At 39.0% G+C, this 22,237-nt stretch overlaps 1 protein-coding gene across 2 annotated transcripts in view; it reads left to right on the forward strand.

Moving 5' to 3' along the window:
• Nucleotides 1-333: 333 nt before the first annotated feature.
• Emcn (endomucin) overlaps nt 334-22,237 on the forward strand; it is a 90,572-nt gene continuing 68,668 nt past the window's right edge. Inside the window, exon 1 of one of the 2 annotated variants that reach the window (XM_031375625.1) lies at nt 334-639. In XM_031375625.1, the coding sequence (XP_031231485.1) occupies nt 567-639 (73 nt within the window). In that variant the 5' untranslated portion in view covers nt 334-566. The remainder of the gene's footprint in view (nt 640-22,237) is intronic. The other variant, XM_031375624.1, reaches the window with a different exon arrangement.

Here is a 22,237-nt window from a genome sequence, read left to right on the forward strand (position 1 = left end):
ATTTGTCTCTAGAAGGTGGTCTTCACTGGCTGGGCTTATGAATTCAGAAGAGAGAAGAAACTCAATTCCTTGTGGATCTTGTGCTCAAATCCAGCCCTCGGGAAGTTACAGCCTTTTCTGCTGAACCGAGGGGCTGCTTGGTGAGGCCTCTTTACAGCTTCTCTAAAACGCACTTTCAAAACAAAAGTTTGAAAGCTCTCTGGCCCTTTCTCAAGAAGGGTCTCTTCCTGTTCACATCCCATCCTGACCTTTCTGTTGAAGAAGAGCAAAATAATACAGTAACAAAAACACCAAGTGGCTGCCAAAGGAAGAGAGAGGAAAAAAAAAAAAGAGAGTTCCTGTAAGGGGCTGAAACAATAAATCTCCTCTCTGCTGACCTCCCAAAGGGAGTGTGTGTGTATTTCCTCTAGTTCTTTATCAGAATCCCCAAAATAAGTAGGGATGGGCAGCGTCTGCTCACATTCAGCACACCTTTTCCATTCGCTAATACGGCCTGGTCAGACTGGGAGGAATCGGTCCCTGCCTTACCCTGGAAAGCGAAGTCACTGAGACCAGCCGTGGGCACCATGCAGCTGCTTCAAGTGACTGCTCTTTGCTTCCTTTTGTCCAATAGTCTCTGCAGCGGGAAGGATAGCACAGGTAAGGTCCTCTTATCTTTCCGATGGTGTGGATGAGATTCTAGGCTCAGTTGATCCTCAGGGGCTTCTCCTGCAGTTCTCATGAGTTGCTGGTTGATTGGCTGAAGCGAGTTAAGTTTGGAAGAGGCTGCAGGAGGCAGTGCTCCAAGTAGTTTGTTTCTTCTGAAGGGAAATGTTTGCTGGTGTGAGGGCCTGAAAGTGTGTTTAATGGATCCGTAAAGCGTCTCAGGAAATGTGTGAACCTTTTAGGGACTAAAAATAGAATTTTGGCTGAAAATGTGTTAGTTCCAAACAAAAAGAAACAAACAAAATAATGTTCTTTTCGTCAACGGTCCAGAGCAGTAAGTGGATCAGTTGAGAGTCCATCACTGGAAACAGTGTTGCCAATACCTTGTAGTCTCCTACAATAGTTCCAGCTCTCTTTCAGCTCTGGTAGGTAAAGCTACCTGCACAAGGGAATGGTGATTCACCATTAGGTGAATATTAGCGTCTTAGGGGACTAGGTAACTGACGATTGAACTGTATCTACTTTTGTTACAGAAATATATGCACACATAAGCATAATTACATAATATTTTGTGTAACTTTCAGAACAAGCCAAATCCACCACTGATGCAGGTTAGAAAACAAAACAAAACAAAAAAAACAAGTAAAACCTCAGATGCACGTTACCCTGTGTTAATGGACAGTTGAAAGAATGCTCATTTTTATTTTTAACTATTCTTAAGTGATACAAAATAAACAGTTAAATTTAATAGCTTATTAGGCTCCTGTGCTGGGCAATGTGAAGAACACAAAAATGCATACCTGTTTTCATTCCCCATAGTGCTAAATGTACTATTGGGACAAAGAAGTGAGTGATCCTAGCTTAGACAGATTTAATAAGTATAAAAGTAAAACACAAGCTGCCCGAAGAAGACATCTCTCTTTGGGAGAGATTTTCTCTGACTCTGGGGGTGGGTGTCGTGCACTGTGGGAGGGTATATGCATTGCAGGGAGGATAGGAGAGTAATTCTGAAAACTCATTTCTAGTTTTTTTGTTTGTTTGTTTGTTTGTGCCCTTTCCCAAAGATTACTGCCTACAAGTTTTTAATTTACAAAAGCCATCAAAAGTAGAAAAAAGTAAAATCAATGGCCCAAGTTGAGTTTACATTTTGTCATTAATTTTTTAAAATACTTTTATAAATTTAGGATAAATCTGAAGCATCATACAGTTGCTTATCATGCCTCTGGCCAGAAAGTTGTAAAAGGGACTGAGAATTTGGGTTTTTATAAAAGTATCCATGAGGAATCAAGTCACTTTTACAAAGGTGACCGTGAGATCAATGACCTGCTTCTAAGTCACTCTTTTGTATGTATTAGAACAGTTGAGAATGTCAACACAAATGCACTGCTCAAAATTGTGTGCCTGATTAATATAAATTCTGAAAGCCTAGGCTTGGGTTCTTCATCATTTCAAGTCTACACACCTTAGAGTGTACAGCAAGCTGCCAGCACTTTTTAAATGCTGAATGGGTTGCACATTCTGCAATCAAAGAGGAAGAGGATCAATGGACTTGGTCTCCCTACTGGGACTATAAGAAAGAAGCTACCGTGGGGGAATACACAGAATGGCCCAAAGATTTTTTTTCCTACGGGGTAGTTTAGGGAAAATACCAGCCTCCCCTAGCTCACTGGTCAAGTGTCCACTCTTGCTTTAACCATGACAGCTTTCTAATGAGTTATTACCCCATGCTGGATAATTTCTCACTTGGGCAATGGAAATATTTAGACAGTGTTTCCTTCACATCTGCCAACAAACCTACTTGATACCTTGAAACGTGTATCTCAAGAGGGGAAAAGAGAGAGGGAGGGAGGATGGAAGAGGGGCAAGAAGAGGTAGGAGAAGGAATGAAGAGAAAGGAAAATGGAAGGAAGGGGAGAAGGAAAGGAAGAGAGAGGGAGGGAGGGAGAGAGAGGGAGGGAGGGAGGGAAGAAGGGAGGGAGAGAGAGAGAGAGAGAGAGAGAGAGAGAGAGAGAGAGAGACTGATCTTAGAAAAGGAAGTTGTGTCTTGGCACCACAGATTGACCCTTGAGAGTGGCCTGGGTGGGACAGAGAGATTTTTCTGTCGACCTGGATGGCTTTGATGCACCTGGCTCTGCCAGTTGATGTTTCCTTAGCAGATTGGACACAGGAAATGAAGCATTTCCTAAGTTCTTTCCTTAACTCCCTGTACCAAGAGTACATTGAGTTCAGAGCTTCATGGGCCCCTCACAGGATGATAAATAAATTTATCAACAGAGTCAATTACTGGGGTTTGGGAGGGAGCCATTTTGACTCTAAAATTCAGACTGTCAAGTAAATGCATGCTTTTTTTTGCTCTGGAATTGACTTCTAAATATGATTTTTTTTTCTGAGAAATTGAGTACTTCCCTTTCTGGTGTTTTTGTCAACTTTGAATTTAAATAAATATGATCTAGGCAATGAGACTTTTGTAGAAATCCAGAGAATATCTGCATGGCAGCAAGAAGCTGTTGTTGCTAGGATGTTCTTCTAAGACTTTGCAGTGTGCAACTTGGAGAGCTGCTCTATAGAAATATGCCCCGGAGGTTCCAGAGGGGAACTGTTACTCTTTCCTGAAGGCTTCTAGGTTGTATTTGAGACTGAACAGACACTCTAGTGGCTTTTAAGTCTAGGGGGTGAGCTTTTGACTCTGAGACTCAAAAATGTTAAATAAAGATTCCAAGAAAATGGATGAATAGAGCATATATATATGTGTATATGGACTTGGTCTCCCTACTGGGACTATAAGAAAGAAGCTACCGTGGGGGACTACACAGAATGGCCCAAAGATTTTTTTCTACATATATACACATATATATTTATATGTATATATACACATATATGTATATATATACATATATATATTTCCCTCTAACATTTTAGTTTTAATAGGATAAGCAGATACAGAACACTTATTAGTAATATCAGAAAGATTTAATTGCTAGAAGGAATTCATCTGTTACTGACAATATTCAGTTTTATAAAGGAAAATTTGATTGAACACACTATAAGAGGACATTGTTCTTAATCCATTAAATTTATGGACTGGATTTAACGGGAGCCATTCCTCATATTAGATAGAATGATAAGAGGCAGAACCAAGTAACATGAATTCTGTTTTATTGTAGTTCTTAAGGAATAAATAAAGAGTGGTATAGAAAATTCACAAGTTGCTTAGTTTGGAGTGTTGGGAAAATAAGAATGTGATGAACATTGCAACTTGAAATCGAGAGGTTCAAGGTGAACATAGACTGTTTTAAGATAGGGACATTGTTAAAACGTCAGTGTATTCTAGTCTAGAAATATAAGGTAGTCATCCTTTGAACATGGATGTCTACTAGAAAGCAGACTACAAAGAATAGTATCAGGAGATGTTAAACCACAATATGGGAAATAGAGATGAATATCCCTGGAGGTAGCTCAGGGTGAGGCAGATTCTTGAACTTGTATAAGGCCCTGAGTTCAAGTCCCACACTTCCAGATAAATAGAAAAGAAGTATCAACTCTTAAAGTTGACAATTAAGAATTAATTAATCAATTAAGAATTAATTATAAAAGTTGCTTGAAATGGTTTTTTTTATCATCTGAGTTATATACCAGGAGGATCAATCTGTCAGCAAAATATCGATTAGACTACTGGTATCATGAGAGATAAAAGACCAAGAAGCCAATTTATAAGTCACTAAGTCTGAAAGTCTATTGTTGAGTTGTAAAGAAGGGTCTAGGGAAAGGTCATAGATGTAGAGTACATGTGATTCATTGTATCATTTTTACTGCTGATGAGAGACAATCCATGACAGGGTTGTGTGAATACTAGACTTGGACAAATGATTTCAGAGCAGAGACCAGGAAATATCAGACGGAAGAAATAGTCTAGGAGAAAAACTCATGCTAAGACATCAAGCTTCAACCCTGGTGAGGCATGGAGGCTGAGATATGCAGTGGGGTTGGGATGTGCTGTTGAGAGGGGAGCATTCCTTAGCTCCCCGCTCAAACGTTAACAATTTCAGGGTGACAATAACACGGATACCCAGTTTCCGTCCTGTCTGGGTGCCTATGCTTTGCACTCTGTAAGGTACTAACATTCTATGATAGTTTTTCATTGGAGCATCATAGTTCTTACTCCACACTGCAAACACCCTACAGTTGCCACTAACTGTATATACACTGTATATAAAAATAATATAATAAACAAATAAGACAAATATAATATATAATACAATAATTATGAATAAAATAATAAACAAATAGTTATAGGAATTTGCTTAGTCCTTCTACTGAGCTTAATTTTCATCCATATTTCTTACTTGTACTAAGCAATCTGCTGTAGTAATTCAATGTGAAGAAAATGCTGTAGTAATTCAATGTGAAGAAAATGCAGTGGGAAGAGTATCTGGCCCACAGGTTGGTTGTTTATCATTCTTCCCTCAGTAGCTCATTTTCAAATGGTTTCTACCTAAAACTAAATCATAAAACTGATCATATGTTATCAATGTGTGAAATACTTTTTGGATATTCATAACATTTTCTTCAACAAACTCTCTTCCCATTTTATTCTAGAGATCACAATCATTCAGAAAATTGAGACAATATTAGTAGTTAGTGGTTTCAGAAATTGATCTGTTAGATAACAGTCATTTCCCTTTCGATCTCAAGCTTCTGGTGAATATTTTAGTTTATGAATCATTCTATAATTCAAGTTACTAATATCTTTTCATTAGTAATCAATTTACAATGGGCTCTTTAATAATTTGAAATGCACGTTTCTAAGCATTGATTTTACTGGGACATAACATTCCTGCATTGTATCTCTTTTCCTCCTTCTGAATTCCTGGGGTAGTTTTGGTTTTATTAAGTCAGACAGTGATGTCATTGGAGTTTAAAATCTCTCAGAAGAGAAACTTAAAAGTTCAATTGGTTGGGGGACTCTACACACCACAGCCCATTACAGAAGAATAAACACATGAAAATTAGTGTTCCATTAACATCTAAAAAGGCCAATTAAAAAAAAAAAACAAAAAACAAAAAACCTCTTCTGAGATTTTTGTACCCTGCAGACAGCTAAATCAGTAGAGATAATAATTGCTCCCTAAATAGAAGCAGGTACTGTGTGAGAATTAGACATCTGGTTGCTTTTCCTTATATCTTTCCTGACCATGAAAACTCCAGCCATTGCTTCGGCAGCCATCTGTACACAGGTGCAAACAGGCAGTATTTTGCTTCACTTCGATGACTATATTTTGCTTTCTGTCTGGTGCTATTCTGATACTAACATATGTTTCAGAATCCTACCTGATTATTTTTAAATCTTTGAAATTTAGTACAGTAGCATGAGCATCCCACAAGACATCAACTTGATGCAGCCGGAGGGACACCCTTGAGAATGCTTCCTCCTTTCCCATTCCCATCTTCTCAGCCCAGTTCTTTCCTTTTCTTTCATTTTGTATTTATTTATTTGTGTGTGTATTTGTGTATGTGTGTGTGTGCATGTGCTCATGTATGTGAGCATGTGTGTGTGTGTATGTCAGGAGATTCCTGTCCGTATATGTATGTGTAGGATGTAGGTCAATGCTAGGTGTCTTCCTCAATGGCTTCTTACCACCTAATTTCTGGAGACGGCATCTTTAAGTGAACACAAAGTTCAGTGGTTCAGCCTGTAAATTCCAAGGATCTTCTTGTCTCTAAATTCCTCATGCTGGAATTACAGATGCGCATCACCAGGCATCATTTTTTGGAGGGTTGGGTGGGATCTGAACTCAGGTTTTTAAGCACTTTGCCAACTGAGCCATGCCCACAACCACAGTGCTTTCCTTTTCTTTCAGAATTCAATGCCTTTTCACCTCATCAGAGTCACTGCTCTAGCTCCCACTCTGTCTTGCAATCACAGTCCCTTATAGACGGAGGAGAGGTGCATCCTGATTTCACAGTCTGCTTCCTAGAGAACACACTCATCTTAGTGAAAGCATTTGGACTTGGGTGATGGGGTGTGCCTCAGTATAGATTAGTTACAGAGTCTCCTCACTTACATAACTATAAAGTGTTGGTCATTCTCTAGTTGACAAGCTAAACAATATTCTAAAGAGAACCTGCTCTGAAGAGATCAGTTGTGTTTGCATAGATTCGGTAATGAGTTTTATGTCTAAAAAGTCAATGTCATTGATTTTACTAAAATGTGCTCTGCGTATTAATCTCCCCAATCAGTAATCTCCTCATTGAAGCCTTTCTAAAGCGTGTCAGGACCGGGAAATAGTGCTGACACTTGACTCTGACCCACATCAGCCACGCGCAGTATCTGCACGGCATCTGCCGTTGTTGGTGTTGAGAACGTTGCATGTTTCTTCTGTCACCGCATTTCAAGGCCATCGGTATCACACCTGTATCACTGACTAAGGAGCAGAGGCTCGAAAATAGTGTGATATGATAGTGGGATCACATGACATGGAAATAGTGTGATATGATAGTGGAATCACATGACATGGAATCAAACGAAGCTGAAGCTCTTCAGAACTTCCCTGTAGCTTGCTATTTCCCAGTGCGGGGTGGCACTTCAATAACTTGAGTTTCCTAATAATAAAAACATAATGAAGTTAGAGATCTACCAATCAATTAGAATGGTTGAGAAACCACTGCTGCCTCTAGTGGCATCTACAGAACTTCTGCTTAGAAATAAACATTTTTAACATGTTGGGTTCAAGTGAATCTCATGTAATGTGTTAGAAGGAACTGTAGTCATTCGGACTCCTGACTTTTGTCATGATGGCTGAAACAAAATGGACGAGCCTCTAAGGGTCAGTGAAACCGATATGGGGTTTATAGGAGCAGAAGGAACAAAATAAAGGTAAACTTACTGAACTAATCCCTTAATGTCAAATTATAATAGGTCTAGATTCAGACTGTCTGGATTCATTCTGTCTGTTGGGTGAATTACTTAGCTTCCAGCATCCTGACTTAACTTGGGAATAAATGCAATCCTCGCCTCATAGGAACACTGAAGGAGGAAGTGAAGTGACGTGCATGGATGCTATAGAATGGGTAGCAAGTCCTGTACGAATTTTACTGTACTCTTGGACTTAAAGTTCTATCATATATCCTATCCCATCATTTAGATACAATGTTTTTATTGTATTAAAATTACAATGTTTTATTGTATTTTATTAAACTGATTCCAATTAGAATCAATTAGCATATATGTTGCTAACTCTCACATGATAAAATAAAAGCTCATGAAAAAAATTTCACACAATATAATTGTATTCTAGTAAGATGGATGCTGAAGTAGGTTGTAGTCACAACATGCACAAGTGAAAATTGTATATGTGAATTCGTGTAATTTCCAGAATGTATTCAAATTTGTAAGTTATTAAATGTGTCATTAATCAATCACTCACTCAGATCAGTAGGTGTAAAGGGACAGTCAGATTCCTTTAATGGTGACTCTATTAATGATATGTTGACCATTCTCTGAGAGAGATACCACCCCAAAGACTGTGTGTGCAGCACAAACTGGACATGGTGGGTTTTAAAAGAAGAAAGAGAACACACCATTGGGTGAGTAGGATAGTAGGTGTGGATCTTTGAGGTGGAGTAGCTGGGTGAGTGTTATCAAAACACATGGACAAAGTCAATTCTCAAAGAACTAATAAAATATTGTTTTAAAAGCTTATATTTAATGAAAAATCATTTTTTTTAAGGTAGAGTCTCTCACTGAGTAGCCCTGGGTGACCTTAAACTTGTGTAAATGAGCCTGGCAACATAAATTGACAGAATGTTAGCGTTGGATTCTCCATCAGACAATAGAGGAAAAGATATGGATTGACAAACAGTCATGCTACACAGCAATGAGTAATCTACTTTTTAAATGCCAAATAAACTAAAATTCCCATTGGACTATTCATGCTTATGGTAACTAATACTAATCACAGAGTCAACAAGTAGAAAGGTTTATAGATGTCAGAATTCTTCCTTAATAATTAATAAATCTGCCATCCAGCACTCCTCCTATGGCCATATATCTTATGCTAGTGTGTGTGTGTGTGTGTGTGTGTGTGTGTGTGTGTGTTCAGATCCCAATGGTCCAATGGTCATGTTTTAAAATAATGCTTGAGTTATAAAAATCACACACAAAACACAGAAAACCATTTGTATCACACATTGGCTTTATTTTTAACCGAAGTGGGAAAAGAAATTTGTTTTTGTGGTAAGAAGTGTGAAATTGCACTCTTAGAGTATAAAGCAAGTGTGAGGGCACAGACTGTAGCTCCTGGATTCTCTCCCCAGGGTAGAGAGGTCACTGCTTCACTCCAAGGCTCCCACTCCTATGTCCAACTCTGGCATGGCTCCTGATTTCATTTCTCTGAAAACAATTTTTAAAAGATGGGAGTTACCTTTTTAAATACACAGAAAAAGCTAATTTGGATTTATTGATAACAATTGCACTATTGAGATCAAGCTTTTTAATGATTAAATAGTGTGACTCAATGATCTTTTTGCAAATTCTTTTTTTTTCCAGCTTCATTTATTTGATCGAATTTTATGTCAGATTCTAAAATGTGTAAAGATTGAAAAATAAAATAACAATGATAAAATACAGTGATGTCAATCACCTGCCCACCTGTCAGTAGGATCAGCCCGCCACTGCATATGAATTTTCTGGCATCAAGGACAACGTCTCATGATCCTTTTTCCTTTTCCCAGGCCCTCTGTGAGGACATAGTAGACCGTTAGTCACTGGCCTTGCTTTAATGTGGAAAACTGTATTTCACTGCACGTCATCAGAGCTGGAATGACACAGGGCATCCCAGATGTGTTCTGATATTTGGGGCATGTTCATTTTTATCCTGATGCCCTAGTTCGTTTCTCTACTGCTGCAATAGTACACCATGACCAAAGCAACTTGGGCAAGCGTGTACTTGGCTTTTAGGTTAAGGTCTATCAATGGGGGAAAGCAAGGCATCAGTTTGGAGGCAGGAACTGAAGTAGAGACTAAGAAGGAGCGCTGTTTACTGCTTTGATCCCACTCTCAAGTTCAGCGACATTTCTCACCATGGCAGGCCTATTTGCCCAGGGATGACACTGCCTATACACTTGTACGTTAATTGGCAATTAAGAAAACTGGGATTCCCTTCTCTAAGTTATGTCTGGGTGTTGAGTTAACAAGAACCAACTGTGACACTTGGCTAAGAGAGAATCTGTGAGGCCTTTCTTCCTGAGGTATGTTCTTGGTTGGTTACATTTTCTTGGCAGGCTCTGTAGAGCTGGCCCACCAACTTAGTTTGCCTGATGTAGATTGTGCAGGCCTTTGGATTAATGTGTCTCCCCAGATCACACCAGAGTGGCCTGCAACTGTGGACTTGGACCTTCCTACAACGAAAACCAAGAGGTCCGGTAATTCTCTGCACCATCTGTCAGGTTATTCTGAGCTATTACAGATCAAATAAAAACACATTCATTAAGTTCTTCACATCCAGCACTTCTCTAGTTAACCTCAGTCTAATCCTGTAAAAGTCGAGACATTAGATCCTTCAGTCACTCTTTGAAGTTTTACATTTCCATAGGCCCAAATGGCATTTATGTGGTGGATGTGGGCATTAAGTCTCCTTTGCAGTAAAGACCCAGTCCTTCCCGACACATTCATCTAAGTATTGTTTTCATAAGAAATTGCCTAAATTATCTTTAAAAGATTGAACGTACTGGGTAACGTAACAGAGTCCTTTTTCCCCCCAGTTGAACCCCGGCTGGTATCATAACCAGGACTAAGCAGTGGGGAGAAGGCGCTATCCTCTGAGCCAGGAGTCCTTAGTCTCAGCTTCCAGAGGCTTCAGTTTATCTTGTGTCTAAGGCAAGCAGAGATTTCATGTTCCCCAGGCCGAGTCTTCCATGTCTAGAAAGCAGATGAAGTGAGGCTAAATGATGCTAATGCTCCTTGCAGATCTACAGTGTTATGTTCTTACTGTAACCAACAAAGTCTGAACATCTTGCCCCCAGTTGCCTTGTCTCTCCTTCACCCTGACACTGCCAGGGAGGGATATCTGTTCTGGAGCCCGGCTCAACTCCAGAGATTCTCATCCAGGCTGCCTGATGGAGGTGGCTGCGCATGCGAGAGGCCTCTTCTGTGCTACCAGGGATCACATAAACAAAACATCCTTCCTGGTTTTTATTTATTAGATATTTTCTTTATTTACATTTCAAATGTTATCCCCTTTCCTGGTTTCCCCTCCAAAAATCCCCTATCCCATCTGCCCTCCCCCTGCTCACCAACCCACCCTCTCCCACTTCCCTGTCTTGGCATTCCCCTACACTGGAGCATGAAGCCTTCTCAGGACCAAGGGCCTCTCCTCCCATTGATGTCCAACAAGGCTATCCTCTGCTACATATGCGGCTGGAGCCGTGGGTCCCTCCATGTGCACTCGTAGGTTGGTGGTTTAGTCCCTGGGCTGTTCTTATGCCATACATTAGCATCCAGGAATAGTTCCCGAGAGTGAAAAGAAGACTAAAAGAAAAATAATCTGAAAAACTGACTCAGACAGGGAGAGGGCCTGTGTGAGAGACCTGGGATGGGGCAGGTGTGGAAGGAGACCCTAAAAGTCCTGCTAATTGGGAGGAGAGTGCCCAGGTCTCTAGCCACTGTTCGCTATCCCACCTCGCAGCACACACTGGGGACTTTAGTTTTCAAGGAAAATGTCATACACTCCTGCTTTCAGGGAAAACTTTGGTTTGAATTCATTATCCTTTTTTTTTTTTTTTTTTTTTTTTTTGGACTAGTTTAGGATAATAGGAAAGTAGACATGGCCAAGAAAAATATTATTTGAACAACTGAAAATCCCCTAGGCAACATAGCTTAAATCCCTACGTTTTGGCCTCCCTTTTTAAAAGGCTCCCTTCATTCTCTTCAGCATCTACTCATGAGATGTTGGTACTCACTCTCCAGCCTCGTCCTTCTTCCCACCCTGCAGGCTTCTCAAGAAAATTATCCACTTTTAATAACTTAGTTAAAGAAAACAATGCCATAGTCTCTTCAGAACGCCATAGTCTCTTCAGAGTCTCATGTGCAGTGGGAACATGTCTGATAATTCAAACACAAAGCTGGCTCCCACAATACCTTAAGATACAAAATGTTAAGATACAAACTATTTGAGGACACCCAGAGGCTAAAAAGTCCAGCATTAACATAGAGACTATGACTCCAGAGAGAAATTGTAGTACTACATTATTCCAAACCTAAGTTACAAGTGCACAAAAATGTCTACTATTGGAAGATGACACCTGATTTTGGGTAGTTGGTTCACTACCCTGATAACTCAGAAAATTAGGATCAGGGACAAGAGGGTTTAGGAATGTCCCCCAGAGATCAGAAACTAGACATCCTTGACATGAAATGAGAAACTGTGTCATTTGGCCACAAAGTATTTAATAATTGCAGGAGACTTTTTTTTTTAAAAAAGAAAATTTAATAAAACTGAATAGCCACAAAGGAAAAGAAAAGAAAAGAACAATGGGAAAGAGGATAGGCTTTTCCTTCGTGTCCTTAGTAGCTGCAGCTCATACTTGCTCATAAGTTATTCCTGAGTTGCATGTGCCCCGGGGAAACACAGTTTCTTTCCTAAATGTGTGAGCTCTTCCACCCTGCCTGCTCCTCCCATGACCTGGCTGCCTGTGTACACTACTGCCTATTGTGCGATGCCTGATGCATCTAAGCAGCCAGCATACAGTGTGCAAAACTGTCACCGTGTATTTGATGTTTAGTGCATAATGCATAACTACAATATTATTTTGTACAACTAGCTAGGCTTCTTGGTTCAATATTTTTCTGTTTTTCAAGATGAAGAATATTTCTCTTAAATCTCTTAAGTTTCTCTTAAATCTCTACAAATAATTACTAGCACAAATTCACAGTACGATTTCATGGGCTTAAGAAATCAGAGAACCTAGAGAATTATTTAAATAACAGAAAACAAATCATAATATGAAATGAGGTTTTGCTTGTTTCCTCTCAACTCCTTCTTACTGGCTGTTGACCATAAACTTCCTGTCCTTGATGAAACTCTTAGAGACACATTCTTTATTTTCTCTCAGTCTTATAATGGACAGTTCTATTGAAAACTAAATTTGAAGAATGTATGAATTTAAAGTTAGAAAATAATCAAAAATAGCAATTGAAATTTCAATTTTATAAGTCCTGACAGCCTGTGATAAGATTCCACCACGTGACATCTTTTTAAATTTTCTTTTTACTTTTACCTATTCACTTTAAGCATGGGAGAGTATGGGTGCATCCATGCTGTGGCATGAATTTGGAAGTCAGAGGGCAACTCACAGGAGTGGATTCTTTCCTTCCCCTATGTGGGTGCAGGGGATTGAACTCGGGTCATCAGGCTTAAAGGCACATGTCTTTATCCAACTAAGCCACTTTGCCAGTCCCAACATAGAGCCTTTACAGATTCTGTTTCTGCCCCCCCCTCACTTCCCCCACCTCTCTCCCTGTTCAGGTTCCTCCATGACCACTCCATATTAGAGGCAGAGTTGGGCAGATGTCACAGTGTTGAATGAAATGGCACTATCTGAAGTGGCCATTTCACATAGGGCCATATATGTAGACACTCAATCACCAGTAGGTGGCACTGTTTGAGGAAAGTTATGGAACTTTTAGAAGTTGGAGTCTTGATAGAGGGATTTCATCACTAGAGCCAGCCTTTGAAAGTTTACAGATAACATGTGATTGGCCAGCTTCAATGATGCCATGCCATGGCCACCTGATGCCATGCCTTCTCTGTCATTATAGACTCAGACTCTGGAGCCACACACCAAATAAACCCTTTTACCTTAAGTTGTTTCTGTTCATAGTTTATCATAGCAACATATACAAAGTAAGTAAGAAAGTGTTCATCTCTTCACTGAATTGCATGCAGAAATAACAACAAATATACTTGAGCCATCATCAATAAGATGAATAAATTTAATTGGATATTTTCTTTATTTACATTTCAAATGTTATCCTTTTTCCAGGTCCCCCATTCCCACCCCAGGAAACCCCCATCACACATCCCCTTCCCCTGATTCTATGAGGGTGTTCCCCCACCCTCGAATTCCCTACACTGGGGCATTGAGCCTTCACAGGACTAAGAGCCTCTCCTCCCATTGATGCCAGACAAGGCAATCCTCTGCTACATATGTGGCTGTGTACTCTTTGGTTGGTGGTTTATTCCCTGGGAGCTCAGTCTGGTTGGCTGATCTTGTTGTTGTTCCTATGGCATTGCAAACCCCTTCAGCTCCTTCAGTCCTTTCTCTAACTTCTCCAATGAGGACCCTGTGCTCAGTCCAATGGTTGGCTGCAAGCATCCGCCTCTGTATTTGTAAGGCTCTGGCACAGCCTCTCAGGAGACAGCTATATCAAGTTTCTGCCAGCATACACTTCCTGGCATCCACAAGAGTGTCTGGGTTTGGTGACTGTCTACGGGATAAATCCACAAGTGGGGCAGTCTCTGGATGGCCTTTCCTTCAGTATCTGCTCCACACTTTGTCTCTATATTTGCTCCCCATGAGTATTTCATTCCCCTAAGTAGGATCAAAGCACCCACACTTTGGTCTTCCTTCTTCTTGAACTTAATGTGGTCTGTGAATTGTATCTTATACTGACCAAAGCAGAAAAATACATATACATATTAACAATTGTTGTTACAATGTCAGATAGGGCTCACTTGTATAAAGATGGGAAGTAGGTCATTCATAAAAGTACATTCCTGAAGCGCTCCCAGGCCATTGTTAGCCCAGCATTGAGCTAAGATTTTTCTTGTTTTATGTGAATTCATTTTTTTTTCACTTCTATCTCTGGCTTTTTATAATAAAAACAAACATTTTAAAGACATCTAGAAAGTCCTGAAAAATGTCACTAACACAATCCCTCTACTTAGTTGGTGCTTAGCAACTGTGTTGAGTGGAAAGGAATGAGCATTTACTGGTGAAGCATTCGATTATAGGAATGCTAAGGACTACAAAGCAACCAATCAACAAGGCTTCAGGCAGAAAGGACAACCTGAGCTCAGAATAGAATAGTTTCTGAGCTTTGAAATATAACAATTCAATTGTAATTGACTAAGATGAAAGTAAGTAGTTTTTTTTAAAGATTTACTAATTTATTATATATAAGTACACTGTAGATATCTTCAGATAGATGCACCAGAAGAGGGTGTCAGACCTCATTAAGGGTGGTTGTGAGCCACCATGTGGTTGCTGGGATTTGAACTCAGGACCTTCTGAAGAACAGTCAGTGCCCTTACCCACTGAGCCATCTCTCCAGCCTGAAAGTAAGCAGTCTTATTTGGTAGAGAAATGTCTTCAAGGTCTAAAGAGGGATTAGCACTTATCTGAGGTTGAATACATTTAATCAGAAAACCTTAGAAAATGCTAGAAAAGAAAGCCCCAGAGAAAGCCCCTTGTCAAATGTTTGTTACAAGAATAGGTTCTTTTGTCAACTAAGGTTCCATGATGATCGTCTTAAATAATTTGTGGGTATTCTGTTTCTCTACACCACAAGAATAATACCTATTCATATAGAAATATATATGAATATTTGTGAGCTTGAATCATGCCATTAATTAAGTCTCAATCCACGTTTTGTCTCTTGAATTTTAGCTTCTCATTAAACCTTGCTTATTTGATTTTAGAAACCTACCATGTAACAACCACCTTGCTCAGGCTTCTCCCCTGCAGGGAGGTCAATTTCTGCAGGATGTAACTGCTTCCAATTATTTCAGCCGAAGTATTCATTGTCCTTAATTAGCTGATGAATCTGGTGTTGATAATAAAGGCTTACATCTGCCATCTCAGCAAACTGAAGATCAATGATGTAGGCTAGGACTAGGTGGACCACTCAAGATTCTCCCCAGAGTACTGATGGTGAGGCTAGGCCGTATCTTCTTAAGTTCATATCCAGGTTTGTTTGTTGTGTGTTTTGGTGATGAAGACAGGAAATCATTACCTGGAACATTTTCAACTATCTCACAGACCTTTAATTCCTTTTAAATTTTAATTTTCCCCAGAACCCTATCTAAAACAAGGTAGAAGTACTTTAAAAATATTTGCAAAGTGATGAAACATTTATCAAAAGCACTCCTGGGCAAAACAGTGCGACTTGTCTCCCAGTAGAGTTCTTCAGTACCAAAGCATATCAGACTGGAATTTAATAACAATAGTGTAGCCCTTGGGTGTCCATTGGGAATTATAAAGAAGTTTTATGTATGCAATCTCTACAAACTCCTAAAAGCCAGGCAAAAAGGTACATATAATTTTAAATTTATAATAGACTTTTAAATTCTCTTTTTAAAATATATATATGTTCTTAACTGTGCATGTGTGTCTTTACCTATGAGTGTAGGTGCAACTGAGCTGAGATTATAGGTGGCTACAAGCCTTCAGTGTAGGTGTTGGGATCAGAATTCGGGTCCTCTGCAAGATCAAGATGTGCTTTTAAACTTTGTGTTATCTCCCGAGCCCAGAATTTAACAAACCATGGAAATGAGACTACAGGTACCTTTAAATTGATGCTAAATGTGCTATGTTAGTACAGAGAAAAACGGCACATGTAAACTAAACTTAAAAGTTGAGCCAAGAAATATTTATATTTTTCTGTGACTTAAAGTTGAATATTGACATGTAAAAACGAATTAACCTTTAAAATTTTGTTATGCACACAAGATGTGCACTCAGAGACATTTAAAACATCTTGAGCATTATACCTCCCAAATGCACAAAATATGAGCATCATGATCATAAGATGTAAATATATATCTTTTTAGTTGGTAACTAACATTTTTATCATTATATAGCACAGTTCCAAGACATAGTGGGCATTTAGTAACTATGTTGAGTGAAAACAACTCAGTATTTCATTGTAGGCTCTAGGAACTCTCTGGACTAGATGCTGGGAAAAAGATTACAGATGGTACAACTGAGCTTTGATGGAAGAAAAGCCACTTGCACTCTAGAGGAACATTATTAAGGGAAAAGGGAGATATAACACTTGTACAGCTAAAATTAGATTAATTAAGAGACAGTAGGGAGTCCAGCTTATCTGATGGAAGCTCATAGGAATTAGGGTACGTTCACATTATAAAAAGAAAAGGAAAAAAACCTGCAAAGATTCCTCTAGGATGCAGAAATTCATGCTTTGAAGTCTAATTATCTCTGTCTTGACAGTGACTTTTGGTAGCCAGGCTCAGAACACACCCACCGCTCTTTGTCTGGTGGTATTCTTAACTCTGAGTAAGTCACTTCTACAATGTGTCGGAACTAGTTGTATAACTAGCAAAACACAGTAACAGTTCATAGGAATGAGTTATTTTCTACCTTGGTTTCTTCAATTGACTTACCTTGGGAAAGAATCAAAGAACTTCAATGGAGAAATATCTGAGCTCTTCCCTGAAGGCTCGCACTAACTTAATCAGCGCTGGGGGTGGCCTGAATTCTTTTCTTCTAAGTGGCTTCTTCAAATCCATCCTACCTTTAGTCTCAGCCAACACCTTGCAGGTGTCAGAGAGTGATAAAAAAACAACACCAGAATTGTTCTAAGCTTTTGTTACACTGCTGCTATAAAGAGCAATGATAAATTTTTTTTAATGTATGTTTATGAAAACTGACATTGTATTTCAATTTTTGAGAAAATTCATTTAGATGCTATGAAATATTCCACATCCTGCTTCTCCTCTTCCTGGAGTTCAATTTATACATTTACCAATGTTAGTTTTTCATTGATAACTTTTCTCTTGCATAAAATTCAAAGGGCGAAAATGAAATTTGCACAGTTGTCAGAATCGAACCTTGGTTGAAGACATAGCCATATTTACTTCCTAGTTTTTATATAACACAGCTGTCTTAATTAGGGTTTTACTGCTGTGAACAGACACCATGATCAAGGCAACTCTTATAAGGACAACATTTAATCGGGGCTGGCTTACAGGTTCAGAGGCTCAGTCCATTATCATCAAGGGGCAGGAGCATGGCAGCATCCAGGCAGGCATGGTGCAGGGGAGCTGAGAGTTCTACATCTTCATCTGAAAGCTGCTAGCAGAATACTGACTTCCACAAAACCAGGCTGAGGATCTTAATGCCCATGCCCACAGTGACACACCTACTCCAATGTGGCCACATTCCCTAATACTGCCACTCTCTAGACCAAGCATATACAAATTATTGCAATTTTATCAAAATTTAAAAATAAAATATCATGACTTCATCTTTATTCCTAAACATGGATTTGGGAGTGGGGAGTTATCATTTACTACTGTTCTTAATTCCTATGCCATTCTGCCGTTTTCTGGTTTTCCTTTTATGTTTTGGTTTTTATTTCATACTTATTCCTCCTAAACTTTAACCTACTAATAAACAATGATTTCTCTAACTCTTATCTGCGTCTTGTCTCTTTCCTTATTATTTAATATATTTTAAAATATCACTTAATTTACCGCCCTTTCAAAGTTGGATTTTAATTACTTTTTCAAATGAAAATATCAGATTTCTTAGATGACTAGTGTCATGAGCTATCTCTGCTGAGCATCTTGAGGGGTAAGATCATCATAGTCCAGTTGGCTACCTGGAAAGTAGGGGCCCAAGTGTGAGGTAAATTCCAAGTGGAGTCAAGAGTCAGGGGAGTAAAGGGACTGCCCCTCCCCTGTTGCCGTAGATGAAGCACTTTAGTGATTTGTAGTTTAATCTGTTCTGTCGCTAGCTAGCTATGGCATATGAAATGAGAAATCTTACTCAAGTCTGTTTAGATTGTTGTAGGCCTTTCCGCTCTGTTGTCTGTAAAATATAACCTCCACATTGATATTTGAGACATGAAATTCTTGTCAGCCATCAGCTCCACCCTTATTTTCTACTTGTTATCAGTCCTTCAAATGATACCGATCTTTGGGATCTTTGGCAATTAAATTGCAGAGGAAGTAGATTTAATCCCTACTAGGATGAGAGAAATGAACAAAGGCATTGAGTTTCCTTTAAATACAGAAACTGTGATTTGGGGTATTACAACATCCATGCCTAACTGGCAACTTTAAAGTGCTTTATCAGGAACGTCATTTCCAGTGTGTATGAAGTGATACAGCCTATGCCACCAGATGCTCTAAATGGTCATAGACTTAAATAATATTGATCCATATTACCACCTGCATCTGGTTTCCCAAGGCAGATCAATGTGGTTGTTTTTACTGTTTGCTGATTTCTCTTCTAAAGTTGAAAAAGCAGGAATCAAATTGAAGCCATCATAACTAAATAATCTATCAAAAATTCTAAGATTGCAATCTAGTTATGTGTCTGTAATCCAAGGATCTGTGAGGCAAAGCCAGGAGGAAAGTGGTTTTCAAACTAGCATGGTTCTACAACCAATTCAAAATGAGCCTGAGTTACATAATTGACCTGGCCTGCAGGCCAAGTTATTCGGGGGAGCGAGGAGGACCACAACCTGGAATAAGAACGGACGAGAGAGAAGACAGGACTCAAGGAAGCATTGCTTGTCAAGAGTCATTTACTTAGTGGAACAGAGCATATTTAAAGTAAAAATCTTGGAGGGGAGGGGAAGAGGAAGGAGGGAGATGGAAGGTTACAAAATCTTCTGGGGTTGAGCTCCTGGGGTGACAGGTGGGGAGGGGGTGGATTTATGTGAATGTTCTTTTTTCAGGGCCAAGCCAGATCCTTGTGATTGTCGGGCAGGATGTTAATCTCAGGGTTCTCAATTAGCTGGGGCAGGATGTTTATCTCAGGGCTCTCATGGTTCCCAACACATAATGAAATTCTATCTCAAAAAATAAAATAAACGCCAGGTGGTGGTGGCGCATGCCTTTAATCCCAGCACTTGGGAGGCAGAGGCAGGTGGATTTCTGTGTTCAAGGCCAGCCTGGTCTACAGAGTGAGTTCTAGGACAGCCATGGCTATACAGAGAAACCCTGACTCGAAAAACCAAAAAACCAAAAAAATAAAAAAATAAAAAATAAAATAAAATAAACAAATAAAAATTCTGCCTAGAGAAACAGTTCAGTGGCAAAATACTTACTCCCAGCACACACATGCACACACACACACACACACACACACACACACATACACACACACACGCGCACACACACACACACGCGCACACACACACACACACACACACACACGCGCACACACACACACACACACACACACACACCAACTCAAATAATTTTCATATTGTTAATTTTTATGATTACTTCTATTGAGATCTGTAATACCATTTTATATTGTACATCATAGCATTACATATTTTAAAGTAAACTGATTTTTTTTAAAAAAAAGATGAACTGATATTAATAAAAAGGAGTAATGGTAAATAAAGAAAAAACTATGAAAACTCGAGCTGTAACAAAAATCCAAGCTGGGGAGGAGAAGCTAAATTTGTAACGCATTTCTTTAAGAGCTCAAACTTTCACAGACTGCTGCAGGCAGATGGGGCATTTCTTTTTGCTAGATCCAGCCAGGTCCCTCACTAGAGCCTGTGTCACTAGACAAGGTTTCCCGTGATACACTGATGACTAGCAAACAACTCCTCTGAACATAGCAAATGCATCTTTCCTCAACCTCTCTTACGAAAGGGTATGGAGAAGGATGTCTTCAGATAGTCCAGTCTCACTGAAAACATGAAAAGTGCCGCGAACACATGGAATGATCCAGAAGCTATTCCCAGACTTTAAAATGACTTAACCATAAATACAAGCTTGAACTGTATTCTACTCTATCAGAGTCACAGAGGAGCCAATTTTTCTTTAGTAATAATAATAAATATATGAAGTAATGCTGTGAACATAAACATAAATCCAGAAACTTCCTCTTAGTTGTTCACATGGTCATTGTAAAGTCAAAGCAATTCTTTATTCTTTAGTTTTTAACAGGGGCTAACTCACTTTAAATGGTAGAAAAATTGCATCATTGTGCATATTCAATCCAATTCAAACAAAACTTATTAAATAGAGCATTTAATGAACCTTAGGGACCTAATGACAAATACTCCACTAGCAAACAAAAATACAGAGATGTCTGTTAAGACTGCCTGAAAAAGATAGTAATTCTCACATTTTTTTCATAAGTCTAAAGTCCTAAAATGTTTATTTATAGTAGACATATCTGAGGTCTATATTAATGATATATTGATAATAATGTGAGATTACATCTATTGATTTTTCTCTTATGTATATTTCTGTTACTATGTTGAGAAAGTAAATTTAAGTGCTATGAAGTGAATTTGTCTTCAAAATTAACAAAAATCAATGCATAAATATTTCCTGATATACCTTTCTAGCCTTAAGATTTGGAAAATATTATGAACTACTTTCCTCAGTGCTGGAGATCCCCAGATTAGGGTAAAACTTGCAGCTGTACCAAAGTGTTCGAGTCTGTTTCCTCTGATGATTTTCTCATCTATGTTAAAGCAAAAAACTCACAGTCAATAGCATGAAGAAAAGGTACAGAGACAATTTATAGCTTGCTTCACAAACACGTACTCACAACACAGCAAACATATGGTTCTGGATTTAGTGGATGATATTTAATTGAATAAGAAAAGGATTTTAGGTAACCTCAATGTTACCTATATTTCTTTGTTACTTAATACAATACCATGATGTGACTGAAAATGTACTCTGAGCCCTTGGGAAATGTCAGAAAGTGTGACAGAGGATGGGAAATATTCTCACACATATCTTTATTTCCAGCTCTCTGCATCCATCAAATCTTGCTTGTCTCTTGGTTCTCTAGGGCATGTCCCTTCACTTTGCTTTAGCGGAAACCAAAATGTGTTTCTCCTTTTCTTCATCACAGCAGATAAAGACATGTAACTAAGCTCCTAGTGTATACCGTGGATGCCAGTGAAGGCAGGGAGGCTGCCACTAGAGAGAAGCAAAGTGAAGGGCACGATTTAGTTCTTTCTGCTACTGTGTTATCGTAATTCTCCATCTGAACCTTGGTCATTTCTTTTCTCCTGCATCCTCAGGGATTAAAAAGTAGCTTCTGGTTTCCAGCAAATCCAGTCTTCTAGTTCTTTCTTTCACTTCTATTCCTGGTCATCTATTTAAATGTGCACGTTCATCTATTCTAAGGGTGAGTCTGGCTGTGTGTGTTCCCTAATAAATATCATTTCTAGCCCAGTCTTTGCCTTGGAATTTAGAGAGAAATATTGGAATGCTTAGTTTTCCTAGCGAAAACTGTAGGCGATAACATAGAAGGAGTTCCCATCCATGAGTAATGAAGTGTGTTCACGTCAATTAGAAAGAACAGTCTGCAGCTCATTTCTTGTTTTCCTTGCCACTGAATGTAGGCTTCCAGTCCTGTATTCTCTGCGGGATGTGAGGATGTATGCTTACCAGCCTGGTGCTGAGAGCTTATCCTGGAAATGTGTCAGTCACCTACCACTATGTTTAAAAATATATATATGTTGCATTTGCCCCACAAGATGCAGAGCTATTTTTAAGTGTGTGAGATATAATTAACCCTCAAGTGACTTCTTTGATGGCATCCGTAAGACTATACTTCAAAACATTTATATATATATATA

This window comes from Mastomys coucha, unplaced genomic scaffold (genome assembly GCF_008632895.1).
Source record: "Mastomys coucha isolate ucsf_1 unplaced genomic scaffold, UCSF_Mcou_1 pScaffold16, whole genome shotgun sequence".
NCBI lineage: Eukaryota > Metazoa > Chordata > Mammalia > Rodentia > Muridae > Mastomys > Mastomys coucha.